The sequence below is a fragment of the Jaculus jaculus genome, chromosome 20 (assembly GCF_020740685.1).
Source record: "Jaculus jaculus isolate mJacJac1 chromosome 20, mJacJac1.mat.Y.cur, whole genome shotgun sequence".
Lineage (NCBI taxonomy): Eukaryota > Metazoa > Chordata > Mammalia > Rodentia > Dipodidae > Jaculus > Jaculus jaculus.
Window position 1 is genome coordinate 2,662,089 of NC_059121.1, and position 14,192 is coordinate 2,676,280.

The 14,192-nt window shown below is 43.4% G+C and overlaps 1 protein-coding gene across 13 annotated transcripts in view; it reads left to right on the forward strand.

The window, feature by feature from the left end:
• Mast4 (microtubule associated serine/threonine kinase family member 4) overlaps positions 1-14,192 on the forward strand; it is a 656,456-nt gene that overhangs the window by 593,042 nt on the left and 49,222 nt on the right. For all 13 annotated transcript variants that reach the window (XM_045139067.1, XM_045139068.1, XM_045139069.1 and 10 more), the window contains 3 exons: positions 3,605-3,737; positions 9,923-9,990; positions 11,931-12,016. In XM_045139067.1, the coding sequence (XP_044995002.1) occupies positions 3,605-3,737; positions 9,923-9,990; positions 11,931-12,016 (287 nt within the window). The remainder of the gene's footprint in view (positions 1-3,604; positions 3,738-9,922; positions 9,991-11,930; positions 12,017-14,192) is intronic.

Sequence of the window (14,192 nt, forward strand, 5' to 3'; positions counted from 1 at the left end):
GTCTCTCTCCCTCTCTCCCTCTCCCTCTTTCTCTGTCAAATAAATAAATGTATAAAATATTTTTCAAAAAGAAGAAATGAGGGTTGGAGAGATGGTTTAGTGGTTAAGGTGCTTGCCTAAAAAGCCAAAGGACTCAGGTTCAATTCCCAAGTATCCATGTAAAGCCAGATTCGCAAGGTAGACATGTATCTGAAGTTCATCTTCAGTGGCTAGAGGACCTGGCATGCCCATTCTCTCTCTCTCTCTCTCTCTCTCAAATAAATAAATAAATGCATAAATAAAATATTATCTTTAAAAAACAGAAGAGCCGGGCGTGGTGGTGCATGCCTTTAATCCCAGCACTTGGGAGGCAGAGGTAGGAGGATGGCCGTGAGTTTGAGGCCAGACTGAGACTACATAGTAAATTCCAGGTCAACCTGGGCTAGACTGAAACCCTACCTCCAAAAAAAAAAAAAAAAAAAAAAAGCAAAAAACAGAAGAAATGAGGGATCAGAGAGGCAGAACAGCCAAGAAACTGCTCGCTTTACAAGCAAAGCACCTGCGTTTGATTCCCAGGACCCATGTGAAGTTGACCAGCATAGTAGAATTCATTCGTAATCCCAGCGCTGGCTGGTAGAGACAGGGACTTCCTGAAGGCCCCTGCCCGGCCGGTCTACCGTAATCAGGAGCTCCAGGCCACTGAGAGATCATGTCTCAAATAAGGTGGTTGGTGATCGACGAATAACACCCAATGTTGTTTTCCATATTCACGCACATGCACACATACATATACGACATTATTTTTTTTAGATATGTTTTATTTATTTACTTATTTGAGAGAGAGAAAGAGAATGGGCACACCAGGGTCTTCAGCCACTGCGAATGAACTCCAGATGCGTGCGCCCCCTTGTGCATCTGGATTACATGGGTCCTGGAGTATCCAACCAGGATCCTTTGGCTTTGCAGGCAAATGCCTTAACTGCTAAACCATCTCTCCAGCCCATGATATTAGTTTTTTTTTTTTAAATGTTTTTATTTACTTGAGAGAGAGAAAAGCAGATATGTAGAGAGAATTGGTGCCCCAGGGCCTCTAGTCACTGCAAGCCAATTCCTAATGCAGGTGTCCCCTTGAGCATCTGGCTTATGTGGGTCCTGGAGAATTGAACCTGGATCCTTTGTCTTTGTAGGCAAGTGCCTTAACCACCAAGCCATCTCTCCAGCCTATAGTGTGAAGTTTTGACAGTAACCACTCATAATCAGGAAAGAAAAATGTAAAAGTATCATCCCTCTAAGATAGAAATGTAGGGGCTTAAAAGTCACTTTGGAGGGCTGGAGAGACGGCTTATCAGTTAAGGCACTTGCCTGCAAAGTCAAAGGATTTCCGGTTTGATTCCCCAGGACCCACGTAAGCTAGATGCACAAGATGGCATATGCATCTGGAGTTCATTTGCAGTGGCTGGTGGCCCTGGCATGCCCGTTCTCTATCTCTCTCTCTCTTTCTTCTTCTTCTTCTTCTCCTTCTTCTTCTTCTTCTCCTTCTTCTCCTTCTCCTTCTTCTTTCTCTCAAACAAAAAAAATGAATAAAATAAACATTAAGGAAAAGGAGCTTTGGAAATGTCGTCTTAGGTCCAGTCCAGAGCTCAGATGGCACTGGAGCTCAGCAGCTGGCAGCTTGTGCACACGCCTCCCTCTCAGTCACCCTGGATACCTGCCACACTGCTTTCATTTCACCTGTACCAAGTTGCAGCCATCTCTTGCAAGCCTGAGCAATTGCCAGGTGAAATCCTGAGGTTCCAAAGTTGCCTCTTCAGGAAATACAGAAAAGATCACAAGGGAAAAATTTCAAGAAATACAATTGGAAATTGTAAGAGTTCAAATAAACTTACATTGTCCGTGCTTTAAATTCTTGAGCATGGTTTTTTGTTTTTGTTTTTGGTGTTTTTTTTTTGTTTTGTTTTGTTTTTGTTTTTCAAGGTCGGGTCTCACTCTGGCCCAGGCTGACCGGGAATTCACTCTGTAGTCTCAGGGTGGCCTCGAACTCATGGCGATCCTCCTACCTCTGCCTCCCGAGTGCTGGGATGAAAGGCGTGCACCACCATGCCCGGCTTGTTTGATTTTTTAAATATTTATTTTATTTTATTTTTGAGAGAGGACAGAGAGAGGGAGAAAGAGGAGAGAGAAAACGAGCCCATAGTCATGAGCATGACTCTTTACCACACCTCAGTTCATGGTGTCTTGTTAGAGAGAGCTGACCCTCAAAAAAAAAAAAAAAAAAATTACATGAAAACTGCAAACAACAGATGAGCAAAGAAAATAATTGCAAAGGAAAACATATTACCAGTGTGCTATAGACAACAGGTAATTTGAAGCTGCTTTAATTTTCTGGTTTTCTTTTATTTTTACTTGTTTATTCTGAGAGAGAGCGAGCTGAGAGCATACCAGGACCTCTGCTTATAAACTCCAGACGCATGCGCCCCCTAGTGCATCGGGCTCACTTGGGTCCTGGGGAACTGAACCTAGGTTCTTAGGCTTCACAGGCAAATGCCTTAGCTGCTAAGCAATCTCGCCAGCGCTAATTTTCAATTTTTCTTAATGTTTAGATTATATGAATATGTAGATATTTTAGTCAATAACAATGGTAACTTGGAAATGTTTCCTTCTAATATTTCTTCACACTGCTCTCTGCTGAAAAATCAAACTTACACGTAACACACAGCCAAAAAGGGAACCACATCTAGTTGGGCATGATGCCACAGACATGGCAGCTTATGGTGGTCATAGGCATTCAGAAACTGAAGTGGAAGGGTGGAGGGGCTACTGGAACCCATGAGTTTGTGGCGAGCCCAAACAACACAAGGAGGCATCTGCTAAAAAATAAATAAATAAAAATTTAAAAAAGCTTTTTTATTTTCAATATCTATTTAATTTTTTTAAAATTTTTTGTTTATTTTTATTTATTTATTTGAGAGAAACAGGCAGAGAGAGAGAGAGAGCGAGCAAGCGAGAATGGGCATGCCAGGGCCTCCAGCCACTGCAAACAAACTTCAGTCACATGTGCCCCCTTGTGCATCTGGCTTACGTGGGTCCTGGGGAGTTGAGCCTCGAACCGGGGTTGTTAGGCTTCACAGGCAAGCCCTTAACCTCTAAGCCATCTCTCCAGCCCCCTATTTAAATTTTTTATGTGCAAGTAGAAAGACATAGAAGAGAGAGAAAATGCCCTGCAAGCAATTTCCAGCTGCACATTCAACTTTGTGCATCCGGCTTTATGTGGGTACTGGGGAATCAAACTTGGGTCCCTATGCTTTGCAGGCAAGCTCCTTAACTGCTGAACCGTCTCTCCATCCCCAGTAAGATCTCCAGCTTTAACACCCACAAAGTTACATTACCAGGAAATAGGAAAACAATGATTTTTAGGCTACCACTTGCACAGATGTGTTGCCTTAAAACGAATAGGGTTCAAATAGGAAGTGAGAACTTGACCATCTTTCAAAGCCAGGCATCTCCTTTCTGCGTGAACGATCTACGCCATGCATATCTACCACTGTTACTGTGAATGAGATGCGTGTGTAAAACTTCAGGCCATGTTGACTCCAAGGGGAATTCATCTGTGCCTGTCTTCTGCCAGGAATTTGATCCTGAAGAGTTTTACTACCTACTGGAAGCAGCAGAGGGCCATGCCAAGGAAGGCCAGGGCATCAAAACTGACATCCCCAGGTATATCATCAGCCAACTGGGGCTCAACAAGGACCCTCTGGAAGGTAAGCGCTTGGTGGAGCTGACCTTTTATTTGCTGTGACCCTGCGGCCTGTGACGAACATCATGGCCAGCCTTTATTTTCCGGTGGGGGTTTCAAAGGTTCTTTTGGAGGACCGGCTGTGGCTTGAAGGAGGCAGCTCTAAGTTGAGTCCAGGGGTGCGTGTGCTGTGTGAGAGAACTTGAGAGCTCTCCGAACTGGGATTTCTGTCTTCTCTGAATCCTGCTCTTGCGAAGCTCAGTTGGGTTTTCCTTGAGAATACCTTTAGTTCTGAAAGTCTCTAAAGAAATGAATTATCAAAAATTGACATTTAAATTTAATTTGGGAGGAAAGTAACTGATGGTCGATTGCTTTAAATTGAATGCATTATTGGGAGATACATTTTTGCTTGTCAAAAGCAAGTATGGAAAACAGTTAATATGTAAGAGAGCCTTTTAAAGGACTTATGGTTGGTTCAAATAAAAAAGATATAATTCGGGCTGGAGAGATGGTTTAGTGGCTAAGGTGCTTGCTTACAAAGCCTAAGGACCAAGGTTCAACTCCCCAGAGCCCATGTAAGCCAGATGTACATACGTGGTAATGCACGCATCTGGAGTTTGTTTACAGTGGCTAGAGGTCCCTTCATAGTCTCTCTCTCTTTAATAAATAAAATATTTTTAAAAAAAATTTTAAGTGATCTAATTCATTGAACAAAGAGAATAAGAAGCATCCTGTAGTAATTTTTCAAAAACCAAATGTTGATAGCCCTTCCACATCCATTTCCTCTTCCTTAGTGAGATTGTTATTCATAGTAAATATGTAAGCTGCAGTCTGCCTAAAAGGATTCATAAGTAATTATTGCCTCCTTCACTCAAAGTTGTCTTCCTGGTTCATTAAACTGACTTTGCAGACAGCGTTTATCCGGCTCAGTTGTTTGTCATGGAGGTAAATGTTGGCACAGAGATTTTTTTCCCCCATTGAAAGCCAGGGAACCTGCTGTTCTCTGCCCTCTCTCTCTCTCCTGTTCCCTCTGCTTTGTTTGCTCTCCTGGCCCTCCTTTCTGTCTTTGCTTCCAGTGAAATGATGCATGCAGTACCGGGAGATAATGCCAGATAAATTTATACTGTCCTGAAAGCGATAGCACAACAGATTCCTCACTTATCAGAGACCGGTGGCTGCTTTTCTGAAAAGTTCCCTGGGGAGAGATTTTCCCCTATGGCTTTTAAATTACCATCTTTACCTTTGTGAATCATGAGTCTTCAGAAATGGTTTAAATCAATGAAATAAAAAGGGCAGATGTTTAATGGTATTTAGATGAGTTTTAAAAAATCTCTTCAGGCATTACAAAATGATGGTTTAGCTCCCTGCCTCAAAAGCTGACTCTTGGTTCCATCCCATTACTACCCACTGCTTACAAATAATATGGATTTCCCAGATAATAGTTATTTAGCCGAAATTCTATTTAAAACAGAACCGTCTCTTAATTTACTTTTTTATGAACATAATTGGAGTGGGGGAGGCTGTCAAAGCAGATTATAGTGAATCTTCACGCCGGCGCAGGTGAGGCGGCTGCAGCTCCTAAACTGCAGAGTGAGCCCCGGGGGATTTCTTACCTGGCATGCAGTAGGTCGCAGGAGTTTGGTATGTAAATAAACCCAGGGGCCCATTTATATATCTTAATAGAGGCTTTAAAAATTTAGTGCTGATATGTGATACATTTGCAGTTTAGTAATAGAAGTTTATCACTTGGAGATTTTTTTTTTTCTTTTTAACTTTTAACTCGTAACAACACTCAGTTTTCTCGATTTATTCTGAGGATCATTTAATACCTTTGTTAACCTTTTAAGATGTGAATTCCTGGGCAGTTCAGTCAACGATTGTAAATCCTTGCCTGCTTGGCTTGCCTTTCTTCTCAATATCTAAAGGGGCGACTCTTAGCACTGTCCCTTGGTGGACGTGGGTGAGCTCTAAGCTGGGCTATGACCTTGACCAAGAGGTGCATGAGCCACTTTGTGCCTCAGTTCCTTCTGTAATGTAAACAATGGGAAAACAGTTGTTGCGGTCAGGGGTGCGTTGCTGGTAGAAATCACCCGACCAAGAGCAGCTTGTGGGGGGAAAAAAAGATTTATTTTGGCTTACAGGCTCAAAGGGAAGCTCCATGATGGCAGGGAAAACGATGGCATGAGCAGAGGGTGGACATCACTCCTGGCCCACATAAGGTGGACAACAGCAACCGGAGAGTGTGCCAAACTCGGAAAAGAGGACACTGGCTATAACACCCATAGGCCCGCCCACAACAATACACCACCTCCAGGAGGTGTTAATTCCCAAATCTTTACCAGCTGAGAACCTAGCATTCAGAACACCTAAGTTTCTGGGGGCACTTGATTCAAACCAGCACAATGGTACACACTTGTTGACTTGTTTTCAGGATTACATGAATTCCCTTCTGTAATTGTGCAACTTAGTAGTTGCTTAGTGAAGATAAGGTGCCATTACTGTTGTATTTTTTAAAAAATATATTTTATTTTGCTGGGCATGGTGGCGCATGCCTTTAATCCCAACATTTGGGAGGCAGAGGTAGGAGGATCACCACAAGTTCGAGGCCACCCTGAGACTACATAGTGAATTCCAGGTCAGCCTGAGCTAGAGTGAGACCTTACTTTGAAAAACCAAAAAAAAAAAAAAAAGGAAAAAAAATATTTATTTACTTATTTGAAAGAGAGAGGAAGGGGAAGATAGAGAGGGGCAGAGAATGGGTGTGCCAGGGCCTCCGCCACTGCAAATGAACTCCAGACATATGCAGCACCTTGTGCATCTAGCTCACGTGGGTACTGGGGCATTGAACCTCGGTCCTTGGGCTTCACAGGGAAGCGCCTTACCTCCTAAGCCATCTCTCCAGGCCACTGGTGTATTTAAACATGAGCTGTTATCTCTCTCACTGAGAGCCCCTCAAGCTAAATTGGTTTAAGAGTGTGTGTTGAGGGGCTGGTCACGGGGGAAGCTGCAGTCAATCTAGCAATGCGCAGACCATGCACAGTTTGCACTAAGCACGTGCTCATTCCCGAAATGCCCCGCTACCTAAAATTGGAAAGTTAGTGCCACTGTTCAGCTATGGCAGAATCTGCAGTGTATATATTCTTACCTGAAGGCAGCATTCCAACGTGGTTTTGCTCCTTATCTTTTTATGAACAATAACCACCCTAAAGGTATGGTTGTAATTATTGGCATGTATTAATTAGGCACGATAATGGTTTGAAAGTGTCTTCAGATCACATTTACACCCCACGAGCCTCTGTTGTTCCCCCCTGACTCCTGCAGATACCCTTTCTCTTCCCAATTACTTTTCTTACTACTTTCATGCTTTGTTGGAGTAGGGAGCACCCCATTGCATTTGTTTTTAAATTATTTATTTGCAAGCAGAGAGAGAATGGGCATGTCAGGGCCTCCAGCCGCTGCAAACAAACTCCAGACACGTGCACCCTCTTGTGCATCTGGCTAACGTGGGTCCTGGAGAATCGAGCCTTGAACCGGGGTCCTTAGGCTTCAGAGGCAAGGACTTAACCACTAAGCCATCTCTCCAGCCTAAGTTTTTTTTTCTTTTCAAATTTTTTTTAAATTAACAACTTCCATGATTATAAAAAATATCCCATGGTAATGCCCTCCCTCCCCCCCAACTTTCCCCTTTGAAACTCCACTCTCCATCATATCCCCTCCCCCTCTCAATCAGTCTCTCTTTTATTTTGATGTCATCATCTTTTCCTCCTAATATGATGGTCTTGTGTAGGTAGTGTCAGGCACTGTGAGGTCATGGAGATCCAGGCCATTTTGTCTCACAGGACCCTGAATGAGGGATTATTTTCAGGAGTTTGGTTTCCCTGACACTGGCTACGCCACTAAAGAAAATGTCTCTGTTGCCCCTAGTGACCAATAAGTATTAAAAGAGTCTCAGGGGTTTGGGGCCCCATGCCCTCCACCCCTGTGGCAGGATATGGACAGATGAGTCTTGTGTAGACCTGGTGCAATGGCTGCGGTATGTCACCACGATGTCACGCTTCAAGCATGGCATTTTTCCCTCGTTGTTTCCCCTCCTCGTGGCTCGGACCTGCTTCCTGCTCCTTCTTCCTCCACATCTCCTGAGCCTTGAAGGGCATGACACAGACGACCTGTCACTGTCTGAGCAGTCATCAGTCCCTTGTTCGCAACATGGCGTGGGGGATTGGTTAGGAATCTCTGCAAAGAGCGCTCCCTACCATAGAAAGAAGCTTCTTGATCAAAGTTGGCAGCAGCGCTCATCTGCGGGTCCAAGTATAATTGTTTGGAAGGCAGTGTGACGCGTACAGTATGTTCATTGTGCAAAGTCACACCAGCTGCTTCCCCACGAGTGACTAGGTCCTTCTCACATGTGGGTTTGTGACCAACTTCACAGCACCACATGTGAATTGTCTCCCATGGAGAGGACCTCAAGTCCAGGCAGAGAGCCTGTGGTTACCCCAAGATAAGTGATCCGCCGCTCTTGAATCAATGCCTGGCAGCTCGGCAGTGCAGCACACAGAGACTGAGAAGTTTGTTAATAGCTCTCCCTGATGACACCCGGTGGCACTGAGAACCAGCCAGCAAGGAGGACACTTCTGATGACCCTCTTCATGAAAACATGGGCACGTAAAACAAGAGACCGCACAGTTTCAGATGCATACAGAAATGTAGCTAAACTCGAAAACGTTTTATTATCCATGTTCAATTTTGAAAATTTAGAAAAGGCTTTTGGAGAGAATCGTCATCTTCTTTATTAATAGAAACATGGCTTAGGACTGGAGAGACGGCTTAGCGGTTAAGACACTTGCCTGAGAAGCCTAAGAGCCCAGGTTCAATTCCCCAGAGCCAACGTAAGTCAGATGCACATGGTGGTGCGTGCATCTGGAGTTTGTTTGCTGTAGCTAGAGGACTTGGCGTGCCCATTCATATTTTCTCTCTGTCTCTGAAATTAAAAAATAAAGATAAATATTGAAAAAACACACCTTAAAATAGTATGAAAATAGATAGCAATAAATTATGCTTTCTCCTTAGCTGACATAAACTCAAGGGTGCTCTCCAGCCTGAGTGGAGCCATTAGGTACCTTTGTTGCTTTTAACCATGGGAGAAGTCCTTACACTGCTGTCAAGTGCATGGCATCCAGCCCAGAACTGACTACTTTACACAATGTAATTAATAAAGAACAATCAGCACTTAATGAGTACTTAATTTTTGTTAGTCAATGGGCTAAGAGCTTAGCAAGCATTATCATAGATAATACGCCTAAGAGCTCTAAGAGATAAGAAATACAGTTCCCATCTTACAAGGGAATAGTCTGGTGGCAGACAGCCATTCAGCTTAGTGCCAGCACTGGTAGCAACCTAAGCATCTTTGTCCCCAGTCCCCTTGTTCCACGGACAGGCTCAATCGCGTGTAGATCTTCTGCAAGTGCTGTGACATGATACCACAGTGCCAAGCTCCCATCACCACATGACTGCTTCTGGCCAATTGCACATACCTGGTTTTATTCTGTCTCTTTCTAAAAATTTATTGATGTATTTATTTGAGAGAGAGAGAGAGAAGACAGGTAGAGAATAGGCATGCCAGGGCCTAGCCACTTTGTGCCTCTGGCTTTACGCGGGTACCTGGGAATGGAACCTGAGTCTCTTGGCTTTGTAGGCAAGCGCCTTAACTGCTAATCCATCTCTCCATCCCTGATCACACATTCTCAGTGTCCTTGATGGGATTTCTCTGAGAGAATATAAAGAAATGGAGCAGTCAGTGTTCATGCCAACCTGAGACTCATTTCTGAAGTGTGGTTGGTACCATTTTGTTGGGTGTCAGAACCCGGAAAGCCTCACTCACCTCTCTTTGATATCTGATTAGAGATCACTCTAATTCCTGCGTTAGCCAGGGAATACTACTCACCAAAGCAGAGGCCCAATTCCAAAGTTCCTCCGTCTGTTATCCATAAGAAATGGGGTTTGAGGCGAAGATATATATCGTCAGGACAAATTCAAAATTCTAGCCACTGATTCTTCTCGTTTTGAATGTGAGAGGACCCCCACGGCTTATGCAGTGAACTTTTACCTTGCTTTACCTTGAATCAGAGGCAGTAACGTTTCTCTTCTCTCAGTTCAGACCTGTGTTATTGTTGTATCTTTGTTCAACGATACTTTTTTTTTTCTTTAACTTAGAAATGGCTCAGTTGGGGAACTATGATAGCGGGACGGCAGAAACATCAGAAACTGGCGAGTCTTTGAGTGTGAGTATCATTCTTGTGGAAATACAATGTGTGGGGGTTTTGTTTGTTTCTAGGATTTTTGACTGCTTTAATTTCATCACCCCATAAGCACTTATTTATTGTGCTGCTCTGGATGGACAGAAGGTATATAATTTTAGAGCCTCCCTTCTAAGAGAAATATAAGTTTATTTTTAAAATCCATGCGTGCACTAGAAGTGGTAATAGTGAGTATGAAGAAGGCCTGGGAGGGAAACCACACGCTTCTAGAACATACCACACAGATTTGTCTGGGTTTAGCCAGTCTCCAAAGACTTCCCCAGGACATGACTATTGTTGCAGTCAGGTTCACATTGCTGCCAGAAACAACCTGACCAAGAGCAGCTTTGGGGAACACAGGGTTTATTTTGGCTTACAGACTTGAGGGGAAGCTCCACAATGGCAGGGAAAGTGATGGCATGAGCAGAGGGTGGACATCACCCCCTGGGCAACGTAAGGTGGACAACAGCAATAGGAGAGTGTGCCAGACACTGGCAAGGGGACACTGGCTATAACACCCATAAGCCCTCCCAAAACAATACACTCCCTCTATGGGGTGTGAATTCCGAAATCTCCATCAGCTAGGAACCTAGCATTCAAATCACCCAAGTTTATGGAGGACACCTGGATCAAACCACCACAGCTCTTTGGCTAAAAAAGGGAGAAAAGGGAAGCTGCAAAGACAAGAGGATGTGCGTCTGGGGGCTAAAAGCACGGGGGAGACTGGGCAGGAGGTGTCTTCTGCTCACGCCCGTAAGGTTTTCCTGTTTTGCTTTGTAAGATGAGCAGGAAGCAGCAGAGCTTTGGACGAGGTCATAGATACGGGACAAGAGGAAACCAGCAGGGAGGTGACAAGCTCAGAATCCTCTCTTGAAAGCAAGGAAGCAGCTGGTGTGCAGGGAGCGGGCAGGGTGGCCATGGAAAGTCAGCTGAGTGGCCTGGGCGACAGCACCTGGTGACTGACTAAGTGGCCTGGGTGACAGGGCCTGGTGACGGGGGCCATTGTGGGTGGGCAGCACCGGAAGAGAAACCAAGATGGGGGCCCCCAAAGCCAGGCTCTAAGGTTCAGACGTGGAGATTTCAAACCTGGTTCCACCTTTTACCAGGTGTTGGTGAGGGGGTCTCTCGCAACAGAGTGAGAGCTCAGCGGACAGGAAGGTGGCAAGCTGGGCTCCCAAGTCTCGTCCAAAGGGGCAGCGGGGGCAGTCGTTGGGGTTTGAGAGGTGTGACACGTGTCAGAGCCACAGGGCTTTCCAAAATGATGAGAAGGCAATTCTAGCCTTGAGAGAGGCAGCAAAGACGCTGCTTAGACTGTCTCTCTGCAGAGGCAAACGGGGCCCAAAAGTGCTTTACTGAAAGCACTTGAGTTGATTCCTGTCCCATGAACGGAACGCTTTTGGGAACTGCCGCTCAGAATTTTGGAATTTAAGGCATGGGCATGTTTCTAGTTCAGAGGTAAAAAGCTGACAGGCTTTCCATACCTAAGTTAACTTGTCACCTACAATGTGCAAACCATCACCGGCTAAAATAGACAAGTTCCAGTCAGTATCAGAGGTCACACCCTCCACCAGCAGCATCCCTGGCCCCATTCTTTTCTGACTGACTGAAACCAGACCTAGTCGGCATTTCAGACTCAATGATTAAACGCTGTAGACTAGGGTAAGGCCAAGTTCAGTAGTGTACAGAGGGAAACAATGTAGGGAGTTTAAAAAAAAAAAAAAGAAAGTCTCTATCTCTTGGCAATATGAGCTTTCTTAAAGGCAGCTGAGGCAAAATCACAGGAGCCACAGCTTGGGCTGGTGTGGGGCTGACCACGGCTCAGCAGAGAGAACGATGCTGCGTTCATTCAAGCATCCCCTATTTTGCCATTGCAGTCATTTTCTCAGTGCCAAGCTATTATTTAACTTCATCTTTTGTCACCCCAGAGCTCTAATACTTCTCTGAAGCTTCGAAGAAAACCTCGAGAAAGCGACTTCGAGACGATTAAATTGATTAGCAATGGAGCCTATGGGTGAGTGAGTAATTCATGATGTGGTTCCCCCCTCACCCCCTGAGGTAGGGACTTGCCCAGGCTGAAGTGGAATTCACTGTAGTCTCAAACTGGCCCAAACTCGTCTACCTTAGCCTCCCAAGTGCTGAGATTAAAGACGTGCACCACCACGGCCAGCAGGATGCACTGTTTGTTTTTTTTAAATTAATTAATTTATTTATTTGATAGCGAGAGAGAGAGAGAGACAAAACAGGTGCATCAGGGCCTCCAGCCACTGCAAATGAACTCCAGAGGCATGCGCCACCTTGTGCATCTGGCTTACATTGGTCCTGGGGAATTGAGCCTCGAACCGGGGTCCTTAAACTTCACAGGCAAACACTTAACCGCTAAGCCATCTCTCCAGCCCCATCAGGATGTACTTTTATATCTCACCATACGATACTTTTGCCAAGTAGATGTTGGGTAGGAACTGTGGGTTTTTAAATATATTTTTTAAATTTATTTGTAAGCAGAGAGAGAGAGAGGGGTCACATCAAGGTCTCTTGCCATTGCAGACGAACTCCAGATGCATGTGCCACTTTGTGCATCAGGCTTCACATGGGTATTCAGGGTGCCAAATCCAGGTCATTAGGATTTGTAGGCAAGAATCTTTAGTCACTAAAACAACTCTCCATCCCCAGAAATGTAGTTTTAAATGACTGCTCTTCCCCTGAAGATGCAATGGTCAGCCATTGCATCACTTCTGACCAAATGCCCTACAGAAAGTAAAATAAAAGTTTTATTTATTCTAGTTTCTGTTACTTAATCTTTAGTGTTTAGAAGTCTCTGACTCTCAGTTGAGATACATATGCATTATAGATTATGTAAAATTATATATATATTGCACACAGCCATATAATTTCATATGTGGCATCACTACTTGAACACTAGCCTTTATTTCCTGTCTGACTAGTAGTCAGCCTTGTGGGAAAAATATTTAAATAAGGTTGTTTGAAAGTTTAGGGCAATAGCTTATTAAAAATTGAATATAATACTATAATGTTATCATATTAGTGGCACTCCATCCTTGATACTTTTTATCCCCCTTAAGGAAAAGAACCATTTTCTAGATACATAGAAATGCATTCAAATAACACATTTTGACTCCTAGTGGACACTAAATTGTTCTTTCTTATTCCTTTATTAATGTACCTTTTCAGAATGTACAAAATCAATTTTATTTTTTGATTTCTTATTTTAATGTGTTATTATTTTAGTTTTTATTGACATAGTGTGTATATATGGGATGCATTGTAATATTTCATTGTATGCACAGTCATTAAAAAAGTATAATTAGCATTTTTGTCTCCTAAGAAACATTTATCATTCTTTTATGCTGGAAACATTTGGCTTCCTCTTTCTGTTGGCACACAGCTTTCTTGCAACTGTTTAGGGTGAATAGAGACAAGATCCTTCTGAGTTACCTATAAATAGTTTGGGAATGAAAATTAATGAGCAAACTATGACCTGATCCATTTTAGACTATCTAAGAATTCTGGCTTAATTAGGTATTAATTCCTATTCCATCTGTATACGGAGGACAATAAATAATCCTAGAGACATTTATTGTCATTTATCTTACATCTGAGCAGATGAGATAAAGCGATTTTTATTGTGCCACAAGGGATATTTCTCCTCGCTATTTTTTCACTTCTAATATTTTCCACTCAATTAACTTAGCAGAGAACTTAAATACTCCTGAGTACTTTCTATGCTTTCCTGATTGGTTTTCAGGATTATATGTCAAATAACATATTTCTTGATAAGGCTGATAAATGTTTTAGAATGTTATCTTTTGCAATATTTTGTTTTCTTCATTGAAAATTTTCTAGCATACAATTATCATGCTTTTGGTTTTTTAACCTTTTATTTTATTTTGTTCATTTGAGAGGGTGGGAGGAAGGGAGAATGTGTCAGCTCCAGACACATGTACCACCCTGTATATCTGGCTTTTGCATGGGTACTGGGGAATTGAACCTGGGTCCTTAGGCTTTGTAGGAAAGCACCTAAACAGCTGAGCCATCTCTCCAGCCCTTCATGCTTTTGTTTGTTAACTGTTGTTTCATACTTTGTCCTTGTGGAGTTCTTTCTTCCTGGGGAGAAGTCTGCACATTGAGTTCATGGACACAGAGGTTTCGGCAGTGGAACGTTCTGGAAT